The sequence below is a fragment of the Pezoporus flaviventris genome, unplaced genomic scaffold, assembly GCF_033815535.1.
Source record: "Pezoporus flaviventris isolate CSIRO_AGI_PZ_B2104156 unplaced genomic scaffold, CSIRO_AGI_Pfla_v1 ptg000067l, whole genome shotgun sequence".
NCBI lineage: Eukaryota > Metazoa > Chordata > Aves > Psittaciformes > Psittacidae > Pezoporus > Pezoporus flaviventris.
Window position 1 is genome coordinate 484,659 of NW_026892615.1, and position 24,842 is coordinate 509,500.

At 47.6% G+C, this 24,842-nt stretch overlaps 1 protein-coding gene across 1 annotated transcript in view; it reads left to right on the forward strand.

Annotated features, from left to right (window-relative positions):
* Nucleotides 1–24,842, forward strand: part of ZFHX3 (zinc finger homeobox 3) — a 153,264-nt gene that overhangs the window by 67,997 nt on the left and 60,425 nt on the right. The window contains exon 4 of the mRNA XM_061471762.1: nt 20,130–20,361. Coding sequence (XP_061327746.1) covers nt 20,130–20,361 — 232 coding nt within the window. The remainder of the gene's footprint in view (nt 1–20,129; nt 20,362–24,842) is intronic.

Here is a 24,842-nt window from a genome sequence, read left to right on the forward strand (position 1 = left end):
TGCTTGCTTAGGTAGTGGTTGGATTTATGCTGGAGTTGCCATACAGCTCCATTGTTACATTGCTTTTTTTCCCCAACAGCAGAAATTAATGCTTTGATTCCTCCCTTCCCTCTCTTGTTCTGCATTTAAAGCATGGAGGTGGATTTCTGAGGATGTACCTCTCTTTGGCCGTTGATCAGGATAGTGCAGTTATTAATCCCAGGATCCTGGTTTCCTCTTTGTCCTAAGCATTAGCTCACAATTCTTCTGCTCAGCAAAACAGGCTGCAGTGGCTCTGGTAGAACAGCATTGCTGCCTCATCACAGTGTTTGAGCCTGCTTTGACTCCCCCTTGTCAGCTCAGGGGCTTACAAGATGGGGAGGTGGGGAGAGTGGCCAGGATGCTCTGATCTAAACAGGGGGAATGTAAAAATCTGGATTATATCCTGTCCTTCATCCCTTGTGCATGCCTCACCCATCCATAGTTACAAAATTCACAAGGACTGATGCACATGACATATTGGGGTTTCACCACATTTTACGTGGTGGTTGGGGTCCTCTGACCTGCTGCCACTTATTTCCCCTCAGGTGCATAATGGCCTCTAGACTTGATTCTGCCTCTCTTCATGAGCAGGCATTACAATCCTATCCCACTCACTCCTCCCCTTCTCATGCTTGGAGAACATGGTTACAAAGAAAATCACCTGGGGAAGTAACAAAGCCTATCTCCACAGAGGGGAGGCTAATTACACAGCTAATTAATCCAACAGATGTCACTTTAAATGCCTGTTTCTTTGTGATTCTGTTGCACACATCATGCTGGTTAAACAGACTTCATGGACCCTGTTCAAAATGCCTGCACAGGCTGTGGGAAGCTGCCGGTTTAGACCCTGATGTGTCCTCTTCACTCCCCGAGGTTCATATCAAGGAACAAGTCCCAGAGAGCCAAGTCTAGACTGTGCTCCAGATTCCACTTGGAGAGAAACGCTGTTTAATAGTCGCATTTCCTTTAGAAACTCTGAACGAGCAGATGTGAGGTTTGAAGTGGTTGTTTACATTCTTGCTCTAAGCATGGAGGCGAGGCAGAGGCGTTGGAAGCGGAGACCCCATCCTGCTGCGCCAGAATCGCTGCTTGGTGCAGGGAAAAGGGAACTTGGAAACCTGAGCTGCTCTGGTGGGGTCAGCAGTTCAACCCCAAGGCTGCTGGAGGGCCTGAAGCTGCTCGCTCCTCTGATGTGAATGTGGTCTGTCCAGTTCCGGTGCTATCGGGAGGATTCCCTTGCTCTGGCTCTCAGGGGTAAGAGAAAATAAATGACTGTTTCTCCAGTATCTGAACTCTGCTCATATGGCTGGGACATGTTCTGGTTGCCCCCCTCCCTGGGAGAAGGGAGCAGCTTCTCATCCTCGTGTGGAGCTGGCTGCTTGCTGCTGAAGGTCAGTGATCGCTGCGCTTGTTGCCTCTGCTGAGACTCCCCCAGCTCAGTCTCCTTCTGCATCTGACCGCCAACCTGGTGGTTAGAGGACCCTTCTGACACACATTGATGTCAGTGCTGGTGTTTTTACACACAGGCACTATGGTGTTTTCTCCCTTTTGTGCTGTTTTGCAGGCTGGTAACATCAAGGTGTAGTACAGATGCCTCAGCAGCATGTCTGTCACCCTAGGAAAACACTGCCATTGTCAAACACTGTCACGCTTCATGCGAATGTCCCAGGATGGGGTTGTGAATCTGAATTGTGATTCTGGGTGTTTGCTCTGCTGGCCTGGCCTTTTATTCCCCTTTCATACTTAGAATCAAAGGGTTCCCTCTTCTTACTGAGCAGGTTATCTTCTGGGATCAGGAGAGTGCAGTGCTAGACCAAGGCCCAGGGCAGTGTGGTTGGAGGGTGGCTGCTGGAATAGGAGAGGCAACCCCAGTGCTCTGGGTGTAACACACCAGACAGTCCTGAAGACGGCAGATTGAGCTGCCTAGTGTGAAAGGAGCAGGAGAGATACAGTTGAGGGGGAAGAGCATCTTTCTTGGGGTCTTAACATTATCGGAAATCACAGTTGGCGCACTTGATTCAGCATAATGGATGTGTTCTCATTTCCCACAGCTGATGAGGATTATATCAGCTTGGTTTAACAGTCTCATTTTCTGCTCCCAATGCACACTTGTTTTAATGCGTTTCAGTTAATGAAGTAGAAGAGAGAATGAGGTGTTACTGTTTATGTACAGACAGTGAGTCTGTGCGGAGGACTCTCGAGCCCATGCAGTCCCTTCCCATTGCTCTCAAAGGGCCGGTATTAGCTGGCGTTTATAGAAAATTTATTGGCTGTGGTTTATCCAGGTAAAATCTTTCCCAGTGGTGCACATTTCTCTCTCTGCTTTCCTTATGCATTATTACAGGCTACAAGATGTGTCGCTGGCAGCTTGTCTGTGGGCAAGGGATATAAGCAAGCTGAGATGGCCAGGAGTCATGTCTCACAAAACACTGCAATCTATTTGATACGGGGAAAGGTGCTGCAATTTACTTGGGGTAAAAAGTTCATGTATGCCATGAAGTAATTTACAGCTGGGGCATCTCATCCCTCCGATGTTCGCTGCTGTGGTGTTGCACCTAGCGGGTCAGGGCTGCTTGGTGCAGGCGCTGTGCAGGCAGGTTCATCTGCTGGTCCCTAGAAGCGCTCAGCCCGATGATGTCTGCTCCCAAGAAGGAGGTGTGCCATGGTGGTGGGACGCACAGCGCAGGCTCAAGGCTGTGCCTCCAGTGCCCTAGCGAGAGGGCCTCTGTCTTCCTGAAAAACAGGTTGTCCTTGTCCTGACAGCAAATATTTGCTGTGAGGTGGGCTGGAGCTCTGTTTCTCCGAGCAGCATCCCAGCCCTGAGCCTGCTTGCTGCTGGTGAGAAAGGCCTATAAACAGTTAATGCTGTTACCTCATTGCTGGCCCAGTGCCATGGGCTGGCATCGCTTGGCTGACAGCAGCCCTGCACATTGTACTGCTTTGAAGGTAAAGCTGCTGTTGGTTTAAGCGGGAATTAAACAATTACTGTGTCTTACTTCTCCCCACCTTCTGTGGATTGACTCTATAAATTGTCAGCCTGTTGACATTTTAATGTGAATTATGTCATATGGTATCCCCTTTGATTTCAACATGCCTCAGTTTGTAAATACACGAGCCTCTCAAAGGGTTGTGGTTAGCATACACACTGGAGGCCTCAGGGTTTTTGGTGGGGAAGGAGCACAGTGCTGTCTCGGCAGCAAGCGTGTCTGGCATGGCGTGGAGCTCCAGGCACTTGTGCAAGGGCTGCCTGGGACACCTGCATGTGCTGGGGCTCCCTGTGTGCTGCGGGTCCAGCACCCCAGAGACCCCAGCGGGTGCTGTGTGCTCCAGCATCCCTCACTGTGGGGTCCCTCTGCTTCCCTCCCTCAGCGTGGGGCAAGAGATGTCCATGTCTGCAGGGAAAAGGGGCTTCTCCACTCCCTGTTGTTGATGTCTCCGGGTCAGGTACAGAAACCAGGGGGGTGCTGGTACCATGCAGAGACGCGGGGTCTGCTGGGTGCAGATCAGCTCCTCAGTCAGGAGCAAAGAAGAGAGGGCTGGTAGCAGAAGAGCTGCACATGGTGCCAAAACTTCTTGGCAGATGGATTTAGCTGAAAGTAGCAGAACAGTGAAAGTGGTGGGAGGAAGAGCTTGTGTGGGTGAGGGAGCCAAGATAGGATTGTGTCAAATACCCATGTGGCATGGGGCTGAGTGTGTCTCACACTGTGCCAAAGCCTCTGGGTGCCCCCAGGTCACACTGCAGGCAGGGAGGTCCTGTCCCTTTGCCGGGATTCCTGTTTGTTCTCCTTGCAGCCCTGTCCAGCTATCCTACTGTCCCACAGCCTGTGCTGAAGAGGCTCTTACCTCAGCAGGTCCCAGCTGTTTGGATCAGCCATCCTTTGTTTTTTGAAACTGACTCAAAGAGTTGTTGTAGTCTTCACGTATGTGCCATAAGAGGGAATATCATCAGGCAGGGTAAGCAGAGGAGCAGAGAATAGCTGGGAGCTCTGTTTGGGTGAGTAAAGCCTTCCTCACTTCGACTGTGACTTACATTCTCTCCAGCAAAGCCCCTGAGGGCATCTCCATTTGAGAGCTGCGTATTTAAATTGTAATACCTACAGCATTTGTGCGACTGTTCTGTAACCCTGGGGTGTTATGTACAGGTATGTCACATTAGGACCATGTTTGTATGTATGTGGTGGTTTCAGACTGCACTTGCTGGTTGTACCTGCTGATGAACATGGGGTCGATACCCAGAGGAGAAGGCTTCGAGGACAGTTCTCTTGAATAGTTCTGGCTCTTCACCTGCAGCTGCATTGCTGGAAATGGAGCAGATGCAGGTCCTGCTTGTGCCTGTGCTCTGCAAGAAGTCCTTTGAAGACGACCAGCTGTCCCAGAGCTGGTTCTTGAGCATGCTTTGACCATAGATGGGAGAGATTTAAAGACTTTGGAGTCCTTGTGTACATGGAGTTTTCACATCATGGGCCTGCGTTACACACAGCTTTTCTCAGCCTGTGTGTGTTTCCTGTAGTCCCACAGAACAGAGACCTTGCTTTTATTGTTTTCACACCTTGTTTTTTTACTTACCTAGGTACTGCAATGCCCAGATGGATCTATTACAGTGTCTAACTCTGGGCAAGCAGGTTAGCAAGACATGAAACCTGCATCTAGGGCTCTGGATAGCATACCCCGAGCAGGTATCTTTGCAAAGAAGCTAATCCCACATGAACACAGAAATGAGAATCTTTAGGGCTACTGAACTAAATGAGTTATACATGGAATTTCATAAACAGGATTTAGAAATTTGTCATCTCTTTGCACTTCTTTGCCATGAGTGGACACGGCTCCCAAAAAAGACTCTGCTGCTTCCATTTTATTTCTGAATTGCAGTAGTCAGTAAGTACTCTTAATGCTGATTAGTGCTGCCTTCACAGTATTCATCATTTACCTTATGTATGTTTCTACAGATTTTACATTGTGGATTGCAGATCCGGAATTGCTAAAACCAATAAATATTGTGCCAGGCTTTTCCCAGGAGTTTCTGTATGTATATGGCAAATACAAGTGGATGCAGATACGTTTGAACAAAGAGAGCACCAAAGAGCAGAGACATTTATCATCTCAGATTGTATTCTGTTTGCTTCAGTGTACTGCTACAAGCTCTGTATTTTCCGTTTTTGCAGTCTATCTTGGAGGGAATAGCTGCAGCTAATATTCACAATTCTGGTCTCTTGTGTATCCCTCTACAGAAGGATACTGCAATTGAATTAGGTTTTAGATACAGATAGGAAATTTTACACAACCATTGCCGTCAGTGCTACAACTGCACCAAAATAAAGCACTGTATGAACTCGGAAGCTAGTTTCACATTCAGCAGGCATCCAGACAGGTCCAGGGACTGAAAACCCTCTTCACTACTTCTGTTGTGCTCAGTGCTGTGTGAACCGTGGGCTGGATAGCAAAGTAATGGGAGGCGGATGTCTTTGCTTTTAAAAGCCAGGAGAGACCACTGCAATCTTCAAATCCAGTTTATTTTCCGAGCTGCACAAAGCTGTTTTGTCCTTTGGACAAAGTCCCTGCCTGTGTGCCTGGTCTGCAGCCAGTGCAAGGAAGTTGGGATGTTCTGGTCCTCAGCCCCCATCCTCGGTTTCTGCACTCCTCACATGCCTTGATGTCTTTTGCTTGGGAATGAAGACTCACAGCCAGGGAAGGGACAACAGGCTCTGTCTGTTCCTGTTCTTTCAGGTTCCTTGTTCCATTTGCATGGTGGTGAGGCAGTCGTACCAACAGTGCCACCAGACCTGTCAGCATCCCCTGGCTGCTGCCAGCTCTGTACAGCCTTGCCTGCTCTTCTTTTTGTGGCCCTGAAATATGGGTTTATTTTCTGCCCTTCTGGTTAGCATGATGTCTTGTCCTGAGTGAGCTCGTGATGATGGAATAAAAAGCATAAGATCTGCTGCTGGTGCAAAATACTGACCTTTGCTTCTGAGGAGCTTGGAAATGTCTGTGGCAAGGGTGGGAGGCACTGCCAGCCCCAAGTTCTTAAGGTGTCTCGGGGCTGGGGGCTTGCACTTACTGTACAAGTGCCCGATGGGATTATGGGGAAGCATTACCCCAGTTCCTGGCAGTCCTGCAAGTCAACAGCCTGTTGTGGATAAAGTTAAAGCAGCAAACCAAATCCATCCATAGGCTGCACACTGCTTGGAGAACATGTATGTAACACGAGCCAGAGTTGGACTGCTGTGAATTGTTACAGGTCATTGACATGTCCTTTCTGGTGGAAACCAGTCCTGCAAACATGTGCTGGGAGCTATTGCATGTTCAAGGACTGAAGAGATCTTCAGTTAAATTTGTAGGAGGCTGTGGGTGGAATGCTTCTCCTCACTAAGAACTTGGTGGCTTTCCTCACAGAGTAGTTACTCAGTGGTGAGGGGGAAGGAGCATTTGCCTGACTTCATATACACAGTTCTTAAGACACATTAGTTTCCTTTCAGTTCAATGGAAGCCCTCACAATCATCTTAAACATAGGAAATATCAGACTTCAGGTTGCCTTAATTCATCCCTTTGTGTGCAGGCATTATTACAGTTTTTAATTATAAGTATTTCCATACATATTTTTCCAGTAGGATTCTTGCCTCATTCTGTGAGTGAGTAATTATTCCATTTCTTTTTATCTCCCTCTTTCATTACATTGCCCCAGGCTTTGTCTAATACAATCCAAAGCTTTCACTGAATGAAGAATTATTTATTTTCTCATGGGCATTTCTGTGGTGCTGTGTTTGTGTGTTTCACAGACATTTAATGAACTTACCTTCACAGCATATGTCTGCAATCAGATGGGACTCCTGTCCTTGCGGCTTGGGTTTACTAATGCACAACAAGTGCATCAAAGGTTGTAATCTTGGCTGCCCAGCTTGGTGCCCAGCCCTGCAGTTGACACTTCTGAAGAAGGGCTGCTCTGCTGGAAGGGCTCCACTGGCTTAGTCTTGCTCCACCATTTATTTCACCTTCAAAACTCAAGGAACATTATATATTTCCTGTTTCTGCTTTTGTTCTCTGTCATACTAATTCACCTCACCTTCCTTTGGTTCTCTCTCCTCTCTGCTCTTGCAGCACCCTCATCTTCAGACTATCACAGCTCCACCACCACCAGCGCTGCCCAGCTTTCCTTTTATCGTAGCTGCTCTTAACGTGTCCCAGAGTGCAGATGGAGCCTTTTCTTTGTCCAGGACATGTCTGTGTCCCAGGCTGATGCTGAAAGCCCAGCTCAAATCAGGGGTGGTGGATGGGGAGAAGGCTGATGCTGTGTGGGATGCTGGAGAAGGGAGCAGAGCAGAGGCTGGTGCTGATCCTCAGGGCCTGCCGGCTGAGGAGGTACAGCCATACGCTACAGAAGGTGGGGTTTTGAAGAGCTGATGGTTTATGTCCGGCCTATGCATTTCTGTGTTGTAGGGGTGCAGTGGCCAGGCAGGAGAACAGTTTGGGCTTCCACTGGCTGAGGTTGTGCAGAATCCTCTAGCTGATTGGAGAAAGTGGAAATAATTTTGGTTTTTTTTGATTGTGTGGAAGATGACTTCATTCTGCAGGTAATAGAGGAACCAACAAGGAGAGGTGCCATGCTTGACCTCATGCTCACCAACAGGGAAGGGCTGGTAGGAAATGTGATGCTCTAGGGCAGCCTTGGTTGTAGCAATCATGAGATGGTCGAGCTCGAGATCCTCAGGACAGTGAGAAGAGCGTGCAGCAAGCTCACTGCCCTGGACTGCAAGAGAGCAGACTTTGGCCTCTTCAGGAACCTGCTTAGTAAGGTTCCATGGGATACAGCCCTAGAGGGCAGGGGGGCCCAAGACTGTTGGATGATATAAGGATATAAGGCCCAAGAGTGTTGGTTGATATAAGGATCACCTGCTACAAGCTCAGGAGTGTTGCATCCCAACTGGAACAAGGCGCAGCAGGAGGGCCAGGAGACCTCCTTGGATGGATAAGGAGCTGCTGAGGAAACCTCAAGGGGAAAAAAGAGGCTTATAAAAGTGGAAGCAGGAACAGGCGACCTGGAAAGAATACAGGGATGTTGTCTGGAAAGCTAGGGACCAGGTTAGGAAACCTAAGGCCCAGTTAGAATTAAACCTGACTAGGAATGTGAAAGATAACAGGAGGGGATTCTGTAGGAACATTACAGATAAAAGACAGACTAGGGACAATGTGGGCCCTCTCTGGAAGCTGTCAGGAGAGCTGACTACCCTGGATTTGGAGAAGGCTGAGGTTCTTAATGACTTCTTTGCCTCGGTCTTCACTGGCAAAGGCTCTGACCACACCACCCAAGTCTTTGGAAGGCAGACGCAGGGACTGTGAGAATGAAGATCTTGGGCCCACTGTAGAAGAAGATCTGGTTCAAGACCATCTTAAGAACCTGAATGTGCACAAGTCCACAGGATTTGATGAAATCGATCTGCGGGTCCTGAAGGAGCTGGTGAATGAAGTTGCTAAGCCACTGTCCATCATATTTGAGAAATCATGGCAGTCAGGTGAAGTTCCCAACGACTGGAAAAAGGGAAATATAACCCCCATTTTCCAGAAGGGGAAAATGGATGACCCGGGGAATTACAGACCAGTCAGTCTCACCTCTGTGCCTGGCAACATCTTGGAGCAGATTCTCCTGGAAGGCATGCTAAGGCACATGAAAATCAACAAGGTGCTTGGTGACAGCCAGAATGGCTTCACTGAGGGGAAATCCTGCCTGACCAATTTGGTGGCCTTCTGTAATGGGGCTACAGAACTGATGGACAGGGGTAGAGCAGTTGATGTCATCTACCTGGATTTCTGCAAAGCATTCGACACTGTCCCACACGACATCCTTGTCTCTAAACTGGAGAGACATCAATTTGATGGATGGACCACTCGGTGGATAAAGAACTGGCTGGATGGCCGCACGCAAAGAGTTGTGGTCAATGGCTCAATGTCCGGCTGGAGACCAGTAACGAGTGGTGTCCCACAGGGATCGGTGTTGGGACCGGTCTTGTTCAACATCTTCGTCGCTGCCATGGACAGTGGGATTGAGTGTGCCCTCAGCAAGTTTGCCGATGACACCAAGCTGTGTGGTTCGGTTGATACCCTGGAGTGCAGGAATGCCATCCAGAGGGACCTCGACACGCTTGTGAGGTGGGCTGATGCCAACCTTATGAAATTTAACCATGCCAAGTGCAAGGTCCTACCCCTGGGTCGGAGCAATCCCAGGTACAGCTACAGGTTGGGCAGAGAAGAGATTCAGAGCAGCCCTGCGGAGAAGGACTTGGGGGTGTTGGTTGATGAGAAAATGAACATGAGCCGGCTTCAGTGTGCGCTTGCAGCCCAGAAAGCAACCGTATCCTGGGCTGCATCACAAGGAGCGTGACCAGCAGGTCGAAGGAGGTGATCCTGGCCCTCTGCTCTGCTCTTGTGAGACCTCACCTGGAGCATTGTGTGCAGTTCTGGTGTCCTCAACATAAAAAGGACATGGAACTGTTGGAACAAGTCCAGAGGAGGCCACGAGGATGATCAGGGGACTGGAGCACCTCCTGTATGGAGACAGGCTGACGAAGTTGGGGCTGTTCAGCCTGGAGAAGAGAAGCTGTGTGGAGACCTCATAGCAGCCTTCCAGTGTCTGAAGGGGGCCTATAGGGATGCTGGTGAGGGACTCTTCATTAGGGACTGTAGTGACAGGACAAGGGGTAATGGATTAAAACTTTAACAGGGGAAGTTTAGATAGGATATAAGCAGGAATTATTGTAAGGGTGGTGAGGCACTGGAATCGGTTGCTCAGGGAAGTTGTGAATGCTCCATCCCTGGTGGTGTTCAAGGCCAGGTTGGACAGAGCCTTGGGTGAGATGGTTTAGCATGAGGTGTCCCTGCCCGTGGCAGGGGGGTTGGAACTGGATGAGTGTAAGATCCTTTCCAACCCTAACTATTCTATGATTCTATAATTTCTCACAAATATTTCTCTGTTAGGACTGAAGGATGAGTTTGGTCTGTTGTTCCTAAATGCATCCTTGTTGTCTTCTGCCAGGGGAGGTTGTGTCATCCATCTCTTTGATATTGATATTCTTCGATTTATGGAGAGGATTAAAAAGTCGTCTTGTGTATTGTTGTTATTGTATGGTTATCTGTTGGGATTCTATGTGGTACATTGCTGTAGGAAGTTATAAAGAAGCTATATGAAAACAAGGAAATCTTCAGTCTATCACAGTGTTTGTAACTTCTCTAGAGAAAAATGAAACAATAAATACTGGGCGAGGGAAGTTAATCTGTGCCTGTAGTATTTTATCAAGTAATGTGAACTCAGTGTGGGTTTCTGTGGCCAGTTCGATTTCCCACATGGGTTTATGAGCATTATTACAAAGTTCCCTTGCTGCGCTGCATGCAGGAATACTGCCTATGATGCCCTCCTGTCCCAGCAGCACCACAGGAATGTCCTCTGGATGGCTGCTCAGGTCCTGGCTGTGGGAGCGGGGGGCCTGCAGCCAAGCCACAGCATCAAAGGGCTGTTGAGGGCGCACTGGACATGTGTCCAGCATCCTGCCTGTCCTGTTTGCCAAGAGTGGGCTGCCTACCACGTGATGGGTGCCACTTCTCATCAGGGCTCCTTCCCTCTGCGCAGAGGTGTCCTTGTGCCCTCCCCAGCACCCTCATGTGCATCTGCTCCAAGAGGTGGTGTAGAGCACAGCAGGTGCAGAATGGCCGTCAACCTTTTCCTTCAGGGCTTGGTGGGTTTTTGTCCAAAAGACTTAATTTGGGGAAAAAGAATGCCATTTTAATTTAAATTCTTAAAGCTGGCTCCACATGCATAGAAGGTTTAGGGTGGTTGCTTTAAGTCTGAGCTGGCATTAACACCACAAGACCAAGTGTGTGTTACATGCTGTGCCTTGGAACATGCAGTGCCTCCTCTGAGAGTCCTTGCAGCGTAACATATGAATCATTCCTATGGCTGCTGGAGGAAATAATCCATCACTTGTAAGGATAGTCCTAGTCTTGCGGAAAGCATTTTTCAATCACTCAGCAGCCATACAATTACAATATGGACAACAGATTTTTATCCCTGTGTCTTTTCAGGTTCCCCCAGCCGTTTTTTATTGTATTTTATCCAGTGGGTTGCCCATATTCACAGGCTGCTCTAGTTCACCTTAGTGTTCACAGTTTAACAACTCACACTTAACTTATTATTTTTGAGTATATGTACAAAACATGTTAAAAAAGAAAACCAACTGGTTAGTGGAATCGCTGAGCCTGCTTTGGTTACTGTCTTGTCTTCACGTTCAGCTGTTCTTTTCCCGTTTCTTTTCCTGACACTGGGAAAGGTAAGGCTCCCTGAATGCCTCGGCTCCTGGCTGTTCCCAGCACTGAGAATGGAGCAGGCTGAAAGACCCAACCTCAGTGATGTTGCTGAGTCATGGCAAAAGATTTCTTGCTGTTTGTTTTAACTTCCTCCTGTTGCTGTCCATACAGTACTTTGCAGTCTCTGCTTTTCAAAACAAAGTTCAGCTTTCCTGCTGTATTTCTCCAGGGATGAAAGCATTCATAGAAAATATGAGGTGACAAAAATGTACCCTTTCCTGAGGAGCCAAATGTCATCAGTTCAGGTGTTGGTTAACTTGCAAGAGGAACCCGTCACCAAAGCACTGCAGAAACTGCTGTGTTTAGCTCAGCTCACAGTTAACATCCCTCACATCCCTCACTTGTAACAGGAGAAACAGGAGAGTATCCTCCATGTGCAGTCAGTCGGGTTCACGTTGATTAGAGGAGCACCGTGAGGAGCGGTGGATGCCCTTGCAGACCTGAGGGGCTGTTGTGGGGCCGCCTGCCGGAGCCATGGCTGGAGTAGGAGGACACAGGGTTGATGGCAGCACTTTTCAGAACAGCTGGTAGGAAATGTACTCGCAATTGTGCTTTATTTTTATCACTATAATTAGCAGGATCAATACACACACTCCTGCACTCATCTCCACATATAGCAGTGCTTACGCCTGTGCCTCCCTGGGGAGAGCTGTGGAGGTTTCAGAGATCTGGAAAATTCTCTGAAGTTGCAGTTGCCCAAGAGTACTTCTGTTGTGAGTGCAGCTCTGGTGATGCAGTAATGGGAGAAGAGTTTCATGGCTGTAGGAAGGCTCAGCAAGACCTTTCTCTTCTCTCCCTTTCATGGCTGCTCAGCCATCTCTTCTCAGCCAGTGCACACATAGTGTCCAGCTGTACAAAGGGATACCAGTGTGCTATCAGAATTGAATCATAGAAATGGAGAATGACATCTCTGACGGCTCCCTTAACTCCCTTCTCATCTCTTCCCTCCCACTGTGAGGCTTCCAGTTGGCTTTCCATCAAGAAGCTTCTGGTCTCTTGGTGCCTCTCCTGGGGTTGAAGGGCACAGCTGGGGAAGTACAGGCTTTACTCTGGACTTTTTCTTCCTCGAGTGCAGGGGAGGAACCTTGGAGATGCTCTTATACTTTAAATGGTCCCACACAGATTTTCATCTTTGGCAGTCTCCTCTAACAAATGATTAATTAGTACTTTCAGGTCTTCTGCACAATTTAAAAAGTCGTGGTTGGGGATGTACATACAAGTCAACCTTTCTTGGCTCTTGTTTTCTGTTAAACTCTGATTTTTGCACACTAACCCTGGGGGACTGTGAATATGCGGGGATGCTGCTCATCACAGCCTGCATAAACAATGTCCTCATTAAGAGCTGATGGGCTTAGAAGGCCCCATGAAGAAGTTAGCTGCCTGAGCCAAGCAGAAGCTGGGACTGTTGCCTCCCTCTGGGCTTTAGCCCCTCCTCATTAAGCAGGTCCGGGCTATTGATTGGGAGCTTGTGTTTGGAAGAGTCTTACTTACTCCATGCATTATCTTGACAGATTGATCAGACCTGATTGAGAACCTCTTAAAGGAACGAACAGCTGTAATGGGAAAGTTGGACTCTGTCATCCGTTAGGATGATTCTGGGAGCGAGAAGAACGAGGCTGACATCTTGGAGCAATTGTATTTACAATTAACATGGCTGAAAACGATTGCCTCTATTGATCCCCCCTTCCTGCAATTACAGCCCCATTGTTTACATTCCAGCACTTCGGTTATAAAAAGGAAATTCAATAATTATTGCATTATTTAAAGTTAAAGTGCCACAGAGTTTGCTGGCTACGCTTGCTGGTTGATTTAACGTTCACTAAAATCCATGCTGAGCTCTCCATCTTTAGGCTGAGCAATATTTGGCTTTTAATGAGACTTCAAGGGCTGGTGGAGCAAACCCAGTTTGCTGGGTGGCTTCTGGGGTCATTGATGGGCAACTCCAAAGGCGTTTCAGCACAGCAAGCACCAGCCTCGTGGCCAGCAGGGAGAGCATCTGTGGGCCGTAGCCCCCACCCGGGTGGGACCCCGTGCGGATGGCTCCTTTACCCTGCTGCAAGGGCCACCAGCTCTTCCTTGGTGCCTCATATATTGTTGCTGACCTGTCCCCAGGTACGCAGATCTCTACTCAGCCACCCTCTGTGTTGCTGCTGGGTTCTTCTTTGAGGAAAGTCCTTCACCTTGCTTCCTGCACACTTTGCAAAGTTGTGGCTGGGGGCCGGTGATGTGATGCTCAACAGGTCTGTGCCTGTCTGGGGCTTGCAGGGTCTGCGTCAGCCCCATCAGGGAGCCAGGGGCATTCACTTAACACCAGGCAGAGCTTGGAGGGCATGGAAAATACAGAATCAGAAGGGGGCTGTAGGAACTGGCTGTAAATTGGGGCTGTTCTTCATGGCTTTCTGTGGGACTGAAGGACTTTCATTAAGTACCTGAGCCTCTTTGGCAGGAGGGAGTACTACATTTCCAGCCTTTTGGAAAGATGATAAAGATCAGAAACCAAATAACAAATCGAAATCTAGATTTGTAGCACAAAGTCTCCCTGTCCTCATCTCATGGTGGTGTTTTTAAGGGCTTGGGTTATACTGAGGAAGCTTTAGCTGGAGGTGGAGGAGTGATGCTCACCGTTAGGCTGGTCCAGTTACGACGAACTAAACTGCAAAAATTTGAGGGTATGTGAGCCTGAGCTCCACAGTTAAAGAAGCCTGCAAATCTGGAAGGAGGGAAGGGTTTTGTAACACCACTTCTTCAGAAGCAGTAAACAGTTGCAGGACATTGGTGGAATATGGGAGACCGTAGGTTCATCTTCTGAACCTGCTGAATGGGGAATCAATTTTTCCTCCTTTCAGAACATTTGTGCCCAGGTCTGTGGGCACACCAGCCCTTCCCAGGCACAGTCTCCATGTGTTCCTGCTGCAACTGCCCTGCTCCGTCAGCACCAGGAAATTCCAGCCGAGACTGCAGGTGTGAAAGGAGAGCAAGACGGATAGGGCAGCGCTGACTTTTATGGAGTACTTGGAACAGGCTGGGCTCAGACAGCTGCATCCACATGACTTTCATTAAAAATTCAGATTCTTCTCTTGTAGGGCTGTGTGATTTATCTCATGCAGATCAGAGGCACATGGGGGCCAAGAGGCGCTTACGAGGTTTCTGAGGTCTGCTGCAGGGTTTGGTCCCTTTCCACAGCAACCTGTAGTCTCCCCTCCAGCTCTGTCAGAGGGGTTACCTCTCCACTGGCTCCCCAGGCTGCGCTGTCATAGGCATGGCTCGCGCTGGCATGTAGAATGTTTCCTGCAAAGCCTCTTAGTAATTAACCATGTCTGATTTCACCCTGAGGACGAGTCAACCCCTGGGCATCCTTCTGTGCTGTGGATGTGCTCACAGGGCTGGCTGGGCTCCAGCAGCTCCTCCTGAGCATGGAGGATGTGCTGGCTGCTTCCACCGTAACCCCGAGGGGCTCAACATCTCATGTAGCCTCTGTGCTGCTCCCAGGCTCTGTGTGCCAGTGTAGTGTCAAAGGGGCCCACAGGCTCTGAATCTCATTACTGATGCTGGTCAGACGTGGGTGCAGACAGGGAGAAGTAGGAGCAGTGCAGGCCTGCAGTGGTGCTCCCTTCCATGGCTTTTGTAACCCTCCAGCAGTTTTTTTGCTCCTTCTTCCTCAGCTGCATTTCTTGGATCTTTTAAATCATTGTTCATTTTACCCATTCTAACAGAGCAGAGGTCTTGCACGGTTCAGAGGTAACAAGAATGCTACATGGGGACGAAGCCTCCTCCAAAGATGTTCAAGACCAGAAACTTTCTTGTAGAAGCTCCTGGTAGTCAAGTGGCTTCTGGTTTCATGGAGGATTGTCTTGTAATTTGAGAGCCAGCTGGAGAAGGAGATCCAAAGTGGTTTGGAAGAGATTTCATCAGGCTGTTTCTCAGTTACCCATACCTCCCCCTGGCCTTCCTGAGGATTGATGTTGGAAAGTGGGAGGGATGTTGGTGTAAACACAGGGGGATGGACTCCCCTTGGCTGTCCCCACAAGCACTTTTGCCCAGATCCTCCGTTCTGTTGGTTCGGGATCTGGATCACTGTGCAGCTGGTGATCCTGTTAGCCTCTGGTGGTGAGGAAGGGTTTCTTACTTATTACCGCTGGTTCTCTTGTTTGCTGCACAGAGTTCATGAGATCATTTTCTCACTTTGGGTTTTGGCCCCTAGGCCTGTTACTTCACCTGCTTTTCCTGCCTGCAGACACTATGACACGTGTGGGAAGTCCTTGTGCACCCCGGCAGGGAGCAGGAGAGCCCAGGCTGCTTGTCCTGGGGGGCATTCACTGGGTTTCTTTCTACTACTTGTTCTCATTCTGAGGTCTGCAAAAGGGGGATGTCCTCGAGCCTGTAGAGAGCTTTGTCACGTGTTCTACTGCTTTGTGGACCATTGAGACTTCCTGAGGGTGGAAGTGGGATCTTGCTGTTTCGAGAGATTGTTGGTCTTCCAGCTTGTAGACCAATGGCTTGTGAGATGCCCTCTGTTGTCAGTGTGAGTTTCTCCTTAGGGGCTTTTAGGGCCCTCCAAAGGGGAGACTTTATGCAAGATGAAGTTAAGATTGCATAGAAATTGAGCCTTTTTTTCGAATGAATAATAAACATCAAAAGCATGAGATAGTTCAAAGCAGTTATTGCGTCTCCCTGGTGAGCTAGGGTTACAGTTCAGATATCTGCCAGAACAGTATCTGACCCACTATGCAGAGCAAACAGGGTTTGGAAAATAACATTGTGCCTTCTGGCAACAAACTGCTATAGGGAGGATTATCTGTTCAAGTTACCGTGGGAAGCGGGCTCTGCACACAGTGGCTGTAAAAAACTTAATACGGAAGAGGTTTGGGGCAGATACAGTTTTGATATCTTTAAAAGACATAACAAAAGTTTCTAGAAACCAGATTAAATGTTGAACATTAACTACAGTAACACCTACAAAGATATTCAGCAGGAGAGTTCATTACTTGGGTAATAGCAGCAATGTGGATCCTCAGTCCTCGTTACAACAGTCTCATCTCTGAAGAACGTAGCCTGAAACTGTGGCACAGGGGTGAGGACTGCCTGCAGTCGGATTAATACAGCTGTTGCATTAAATTCCGTGATTACTGAAAAATATGGTGGGTGAGGCAGTGTTAGATGGGGAAGAGAGCAATGTTAAAATAAACAAAGTTTGGAGTATATGAAGGAGGTGGAGAGAAAGAAGTACTGAAAATAGTGTAATTCCTTTGTTTAAAAGTCAGATTTCTGTAGTCATGCTGCGAACATTTATTATGCTATTATTTATTAGAAGAAAACAATTCCAAGCCAGATGTTAGAGAGTGAGGGCTGGAAAGTCAGTTCCCCAGCCCAGTGCAGGTCAGCGTGTCCCAGCACACGTTTGCTCGCTCATGCTCGTGCCTCTTCTACATTCCCTGATCTGTGCCTGCATGCTCTGCACCCTTCTCCTGCTGTGGCTGATGCTGCGCTGGTGTGAACACCACCGGGTGCCCTCACCTCCCTCCTCCAGGTCTGATGACTGGTGCTGCGCAGAGTGTGATCCCTGGAGGGTTGCTTGCTGCCTGCTGGCCCGTGGCACTCTTGAGGGTGTATAGGCACAAGTTGTAATTTTAATCTTGCTTATTTAAATTGTCTCTATGTTCAGACCTTCCAAACATGCTGACTTCTTCCAGCCATACCTAGAGGAAGGGGGAGGTCGTTCTGGATTACTCCCTAAACTGGCCCAAAATGCTGTGTGGGGACAAATCATGTGGGACAGGGGTGAGGTCACCCTGGGGGGCACAGGGCAGAGCGGCAGTGAGTGGCTTTTGGTATTGAGATGAAGTTGCCAGACCTGAGGTGTTTGTAACTGGTGAGGAGCTGGTGTTCTCCCAGGAAGGGCTGTGAAGGTTGGGGACAGGCGGTGCAGGGGTTGTGGCAGATGGAGGAGGTGAGGTCTCTGGGTGGGATCCTCCTGCCCTCGTCACTGTGCAGCTTTGCCTAGAGACCCAAGCCCTTCCCAGATGGAAGATGGGCCAGATTTCGTTTGATTTGTGTGTAGGGATAGGTGTTGGGAGCGGCAGAGTGTTGTGCTGCGGTTAGTGTACATACAGGAACAGCCCATGTCCCTCGGGAAGCTGTACTCGTGAGCCGTATGGCTTCCATCAGAGCGTTCCTGTCTGTTTCTGATTTAAAGTGGAGCTTTGACTAAACCTGATCAATATTTTGCATGCCATGCGTGAAGAACCAGATGTTGAAAGTTTCCTATCATTGAGAGGGAGGGGACAAACACCCCCCAGACTTGCAGAAATCAATGTTCTCTGACAGAAGTTGGTTGCTTTTCCTAAGAACGGTATATTCTTTTGATTTTCAAGTTGTTTTGTCTTCTAACAAAGTTCTGGTTTAATATTTTGAATTTGCTTTCTGTGATATGGATAAATTTTCACAAGGGGAAAGCTTTACAGTGTGATGGACAATAACTACATGTATTTGTCCAGTGTCTTTCCACCAGCTCACAGCTTGTACTTTCTCATTCATCATGTTGTCTTATTCTGGCCTGCTCCTCTCATCCATTGGAAGACTGACATGAATCAGAGGTGGGCATGTGATGATGTGCCATGTCCAGGGTGGGGTTTTTGCACCATTGGGCAGGACAGGCAAGTGAAGCTATCACAAGGGATATTTGAACATGTGTTGAGTGGAGCAAAAGAAGACCAGAAAATAAGACACATTTATTAAATAGTTTAAAACAAAAGTTTTCCTAAAATCCCTTTTTAAATGGGAGCAGTACAGACTGTGCCTCTGGTTCCCACAGAGACCATATCTTAGCATTTCCTTGAACCTGGAACCAGATTTTTCTCTAATTGCTCACCAGGGGTTTCCTCTGCCTTCTTGCAGAAGCTGCTCCTGAGCCCATTGGCCCTGCCTAAGCCTGAACATGGTGTCTGCAGGATGGGGGCTTCCTGATAGCTGAAGGACAGGGCTTTCCATGTGTCTCCTGGAGCGAGACCCCCCAGCCCACAGCACGATGGGGTGGAAGGGAGGTTTTATTGCAGAGGTTTGACCTAAGTGGGGCAGAGCAAGGCTGGTTAAGTTGGGCCATGTGGGCCAGTCACGTGGCTCTTGAGACCAGCTCGCTAACCTTAGCCTTTTATGTCTTAAGCCATTTCTCTTTTTCTGGCTCAGGAAGAGGGTAATGCATGCAAACAATAGAAATGAGATGAAGAAGAAGTTCTTATGAGGGAAAACAGCAAAAAATCTTTTGAGGGCACCAGTGGGATTAGTGCCCTAGTGGATTCTTCAAATATTACAGTGAATTTAATTAAATACATTGTGATCCCAAAAGAGGCTAGTCTAATTAGCCAGATCTAGAATACATTTATTCTCTTCCCTCACTCTTCCAATCAGAAGCCTCAGCATCAGCTCCTATCCTATTTTTAATCATTCCTAGACTCAGAGGGCTCTCCTTCCTCTGTGTTAGCTAAGCACACAGCACTAGGTAATATGTGTCTTTAATCTTATCTTAGCTGTAACTGAGATAATACATGTCAGAATTTTTACCTACCAGAAGGTTCTGGCTGCACGTAGGCAATATTTTTGATTGACAAACCTTAAGAGCATGTCGAAATCACCTTATTTGTGTGCCTTGGGCGAGGTGCATGCTGAGGAGGGAGTTTCATGAGATGACCTAGAAGACAAACAGAGGTCTTGGGGTTGGATGGTGGGAGCTGGCAGGGATTGTTGCAGAGCTGAAATGTAGGTTTGTGGTGGAAGCACCAGATGGTCTTCACTCAAGAGTACTTTGACTTTGGTATCCATTTGTCCTCCACTTGAGATAAGCATTACTGTGAGAACTGGGACAGTTACTGTGAACTCAGCCCTGCAGCTGCTGCCACAGCAGCCAGCATAGCCGTAAGCACTGAATGCTTCCCTTTGCTTTTGAGAAGTAGTTGCCACATCCTTGAGATCCAGGACATAAACCAGCTATTTGTTTCCCTAGCATGAAGCTCTGTGCCAGACAGTTGATAGATTTTGGTATAGATAATCCAGGTATAATACTCTTGAATTAGCCACATTTGCTGCAGTAGCACAGCTTCAGAGCGGGGCAAGGGTTTTCCAAGTGCTAACCTCTTGTGGTGATATCTGGCTGCATGCTCACCATAGGCTTCTCAATTTGGACCGCTGACACAGCCATCTTCCAGGCCAGGCTGCTGCTTTCTTCCAGATCCAAGGGAGTAAAACCTAAATGTCAGGTAACGGAGTGCTGGGTGATGGATAGGATGCACACACTCCATGTTCTGCTCCCATACACTGTTCCCAGGACCTGTCAGTCTAATGGGTTTGTTGTGTTCTAGGACTGCTTTAGTTTTATTCTTCCTAGTTTTCAGTGAGAATTTATCACATTTAATTTTATCTGTTTGACATGAAGTTGGGTCCCCTCCCTGGATAAGCTTTAAATGTGAAAGAATTAACCGCACATAAATTGTGAACAGTTATGTTGGATCTGCTGTTCTCTTTCAATGAAGATTATCTTGCCCATCTTGAGTTTTGCTTCTGTGCTTATTTCAGTATGTTATGTTTTCTTGCTTCTAAGCAGGAGCATGTGTGGTACCTTGAGAATAAACAGGCTTGATCTTACTGTGTCTTCATCAAATTACGGTTTCTTACTTAGTTCCCAGGTGGCTTTTAGCAATTTACAATGGACTAACCCAGGGAGACTGGAGGTGTAAAGGAAACTCACATCTCTCTACTTTGTTCTTCACAGCACCTTCAGCATCATGAGAGTGGGGTTGAAGGTGAAAGCTGCTATTACCACTGTGTCCTCTGTAACTACTCCACCAAGGCCAAGCTGAACCTTATCCAGCATGTGCGCTCCATGAAACACCAGCGGAGTGAAAGCCTACGGAAGCTGCAGCGCCTCCAGAAAGGTCTTCCTGAAGAAGAGGAAGACCTGGGACAGATCTTCACCATCCGGAAATGTCCGGCAGCTGAAGCTGGTGAGTGCTGCCACCCTTGCATGCACAGGGTTGGGCTCCTGCCCCCTCTGCATCACAGGATTGGATCAGGAGCATCAGACCCTCCATGCAGTTCTGTGGCAAGCTTGGTGACTTTCTTGGTTGTCTTCCCTGCTGTGGGATGGCACTTATTGCCTATTAATAATGTGTTATGGAAGTCCCAGCTACCCTGAGGTAGGACAAGATCCTGTTGTACCTGCAGCATCCAGCATTCTTTTGCCTCATGGGGTTTGTGGGTGGTAGCTCAGAAGCACCAAATATTTACACACGTTCTTTATTTCGTACTTGTAAGTGAAATATTTATGAGTGTCTAGAGATACCATCACGTTAGGACAACTCTAACAAACTATGCTTTTAGTAGAAGTTTTGCAATGCATCAAGTGATATCCTAAGCACCAGTGCAAACCCATCCCAGTTTTTTCATTGGTTTTTAATATTTCAGCCACATTAGATCATGAGGAAGATTGAAAGGGGTGGGCAGGAGAAGGGGCAAGTGTTGGTCTGTTTTCCATGTCTCCTCATGAGATAAGGTGGATAAGGCAAAGGGCTTGGGTGAAGTCTATGCTCATACAGAAAGGACAAATAACTGGAAAGGGATTGCAGCTGTGAATCTAGCAAGAGAAAAGGTGCCTTAAAGGGGACAGTTAGGCTGGGCAGAACAGAAATTGTACTTTGTTTAATAATTTAAAGGGTTAAAAATATTTTTATGTTACGAAAAAGCAAGATCTGGTAAGTCCTGTGAAGAGGGAGGAGGAGGAGAGCCTGCCAAGCTGGCTGTTACACACACTGTCAGGGATGTGGAGATGCTGGAGCTGGGAGGATGCCAGTGAAACCCTCCACAGCCCTCCTCTGTTTCAACCAGGACTTCCCTCCAGGACTGGATAAATCTCACAGAAAAGTGCCCTGAGGAAATGGCATTCCTCAAGTAATGGCTTAGAGACAAGGAAAGTGATCTTAGCTTAAAGGCATTGAGAAAGGAAAGCAGCACCAGCTGGAGGAAAATACATGTGAGTCTTAGAAACGTCTTTTCAATTAACACCTGGACTGCGTTGCTGTTACACATGTTAGTAACAAGGATGTGAAATAGTTGCAGAACACCCAGAAAGTAAAGCAGGAGAGTTTTCAGTAAGAGGTTAAATTCAGTCTCATGGAAAAAAGTGACCTATCTGTGTACTCAGCAGAGTAGAGGGCATGCAACACACTTTCCCAAAGGTCATGGTGACAGGGAGAGCATGTGGTGGTTGCCACACCATCCAGAGGGGACAGCAGCTCTTGGAGCCATTCCGCTTCTCCACTGCAGAAAAACATTCCAATTCTGAAAGGATATGTTGAAGTGTTTTATGGTTTATGAGTTTTCTTAAAAGCAAAAGGAACAGAGAGGACAAACCTTCTGTGCCCTTTTGTGACACACAGAACAATCCTGGAAACCTTTGTTTACTTTAGAAATTTGTGTTTACCGTGTCTTTTACTTCAGAAACTTTATCTTTCCTTGTATGTCTGCCAGGATTATGACATTGCAGGTACTAAGAGTGCAGAAGCTGGCTAACTTAGAAGGACAATAGTTTTTTGACCATTTAAAAAGATTATTTTTTTTTTTGTTAAAAGTCTTAGTAAGTCACTGCAAGGAAATCTCATTTTTAAAATATTTTGATTTTTCAGTGGCCTGAGATAGTTCCCTTGAAGCCTGTTGGTTCTTCAACTAAAACTGACAGCAAACAAGACACTATTTCTTTATCATATTTTATTTCAAAGGATAAAAATACAAGGATAAGATCTAGAATACAAAGAGGGAACCTCTGATCTGTTTTGGAGGTTGGTTTGACCCAAGATATTTAATCTCAAACACTCTTCCAGCCCATTGTTGAGCAAGGCTGAGCAGACACACCTCACTGGTGTGGTGATGGCCAAGGCACAAGGTGCTGGACAGGTTGTACCTGCAGTGATGGGAGTTGGCTTTGAGAGAGAAGCTGCAGTTCTCCCATAGGGGAAAATGGGCGCTTTCATCTCCCATTTATTCTGATCCTGTTGAGGTATCAGAGCATCAACTTGACTATACAGTGGGGTAGTCCCAGTGCCCCAGGCTAGTGGCTGGGCTGAGGACATGTCCCAGGGCAAGGCACATCAGGATGCTGCAGGGGTGACATCCATCAGGGGTGGCCTCATGGCAGGCAAGATCAGCCTCATGAAGGGCACAACAGTAATGTGTTTCTCAGCTTTGATTTATTCAGTGTAATCATTTCATGCGTAAAAAATCTCCCTCCAGAAGGCTGATCCTTCCTTTTTTCCTGTGAGGTTTGAACTCACAGCCTTGTTTTCCTGTAGTCTTGGGTGTCAGCGATGTGTAGCAGGAATATGCACATATCTGGCCTTCAGTTCTCTCTTGTGACATGTTTGTTTTGTCTTGGTTTTGAACTCTGCTGGTGTGTTTGGCTGTTCCAGCCATTCAGGAGAACAGCCCGTTCTGTGGGGCGTCACCAGCGGGTCTTCCAGCCCCGTGCTGCCAGTGTGGGGCATGCACATCCTCTGTGGTAGGGCTGCACTTACAGCTGTGTGCAGCTGGCTCACTGCTTTTCTTCCACCTATACAATACCTTGGTGTCTCTGCTGTATCCCTGTTGCATTTTTACTGTTTTGTTTTTTTTTTTCTGAGGGCTAGGTGACTTCCCTTGCTACATTTTGATAAGGAGCCTCTGGTGGTAACAGATAACACAAGAAAGTCTTCTCTCTGTTTCGCACACTTTGAGCAGAAAGTGCTTTTCTGATCTGTGACACACCTCTGTCAGGGACCCAAAGGGATGACAGCTTTTTTGCTGTTTTGCTGCATTGCAAGTGCAGGGGTTTGTTTTGATGCTGCTGTTACTCCCTGGTAATCATCACTGTGATTCTCCCTCCCCTTCTAGTTAATTATATTTGTTTCTAATTCTGTTTCCCTACACGTACAATATCAGCTTGCCTTTTTCCCCCAAAGTGAATAAACTATTTTGTTATCGCTGCTCCTTCTGAGAATGTTCAGTCCTCAGCTTTTCTACCTTCTGCAGAACTCTTCCCTGGGATGTGGCCCAGCTCTGGGCTGGCTGCCTAGGGAGGTTGTGGAGTCCCCATCCTAGGAGATGCTCAAAACTCAATGGGCAAGGATGAGGATGAGGTGGCTGAGCAGGACCATGACTTGTGCCTGAGGAACTGCAAGTTCTTTGGCAGGGCTGAGCTGGCAGAAAACCATGCCCTTCTTGTGCTGGTCTGTCTTCTTGCTGGTGTAGCTGTAGGTTCACCTCAGCAGTGGTGTGAAACAACATCCTCTGGCTGCTGTGATCAAAAGCAAGCAGATGCAATGGATCATGTTGTTAAGGGGATGCCGAGTTCCATGGGGATGGTAAGATAACAGCCTGTTGCTGCTGCTGCTGCTTCCAGGGCAGACCCCCAGGGCAGCTGTTACCCAAAGCAAGGTGCCAGCACATGCAGCCACCATCACTCCTGCTGCTGCTGGAGACCTTTGTGGCTTTGCTGGAAATGTTGAAGGAGTATTTGCCCTTTTTTTCTTTCCCTAACTTCAGCCAGTTTGTGCCAATTTCCTCATCCCCAGCTTTACATACAACTGCATCTCGCAGTAATGAAAGGTGGCTCACCCCTCATTCCGCAGCCTTGTGTTCTGGGAGTGATGGAGTTGCCTTGTCTGCTTCCCACTCTGTCCTGTTTGCTCAGTGGCAGGGAGGAGATGTCAGGGTTAAATGCTGTGTCTCACTGTGTGTACGTACTCCCTGGTGTGTGCAAGCATGTAGGAAAAAGCATCACTGTCTCTGGGGTGGTGTGTAGATATTTTCTTGTATAGATGCATCTCAATCTGTTGGAAGAGAGTGTCTGATCATACCTTAATTAGTCCTCTAACAATCTACAAAGGTCAGTGCCAATTGGATGTTCATTTACATTTGTAATTGTGATGGTTCTTGATTGCACATTAGTTGCAACTCCTTCCCTCCCACCCCACAGAAAACACATGCAGCAGCCTAAGCAAGAGCCTCGTAGACACAAGGACTTTTGTCTCTGCTTGTGGCAGCAGCACAGCCTTGATTGAAACTTCTGTGTCTTTTGTGGAAAAGAGCTTTACAAGCTGCACTGCAGTTCCAGTAAAGGGATGATGATGAAGTTGTTGGCAGGGAAATTATATGGATATCAGGCAAGAAACCCAGTCCTCCTTGAATGGCATTAATTAAAGACAATTAAACTTTTCTGCTTGCTCTAAGAAGTGTGCTAATTATGGAGGAGACAGGGAAGTAAGCCCAAGCTGGACATTCAGTCCTTTTCTTGATCAAAAAGAATACAGCTTTAGGGCTGGGGGTTTATTGTCCTCCATGGGTATTTCTGGACATATATTGCTGTAGTATCTGGGCTGCTGGCAGTGCAGATGTCAGCCCCTTGCTGCAGAAGCATCTGTATAACGCTGCCCATAAGCTAATTGATTTTTAATGA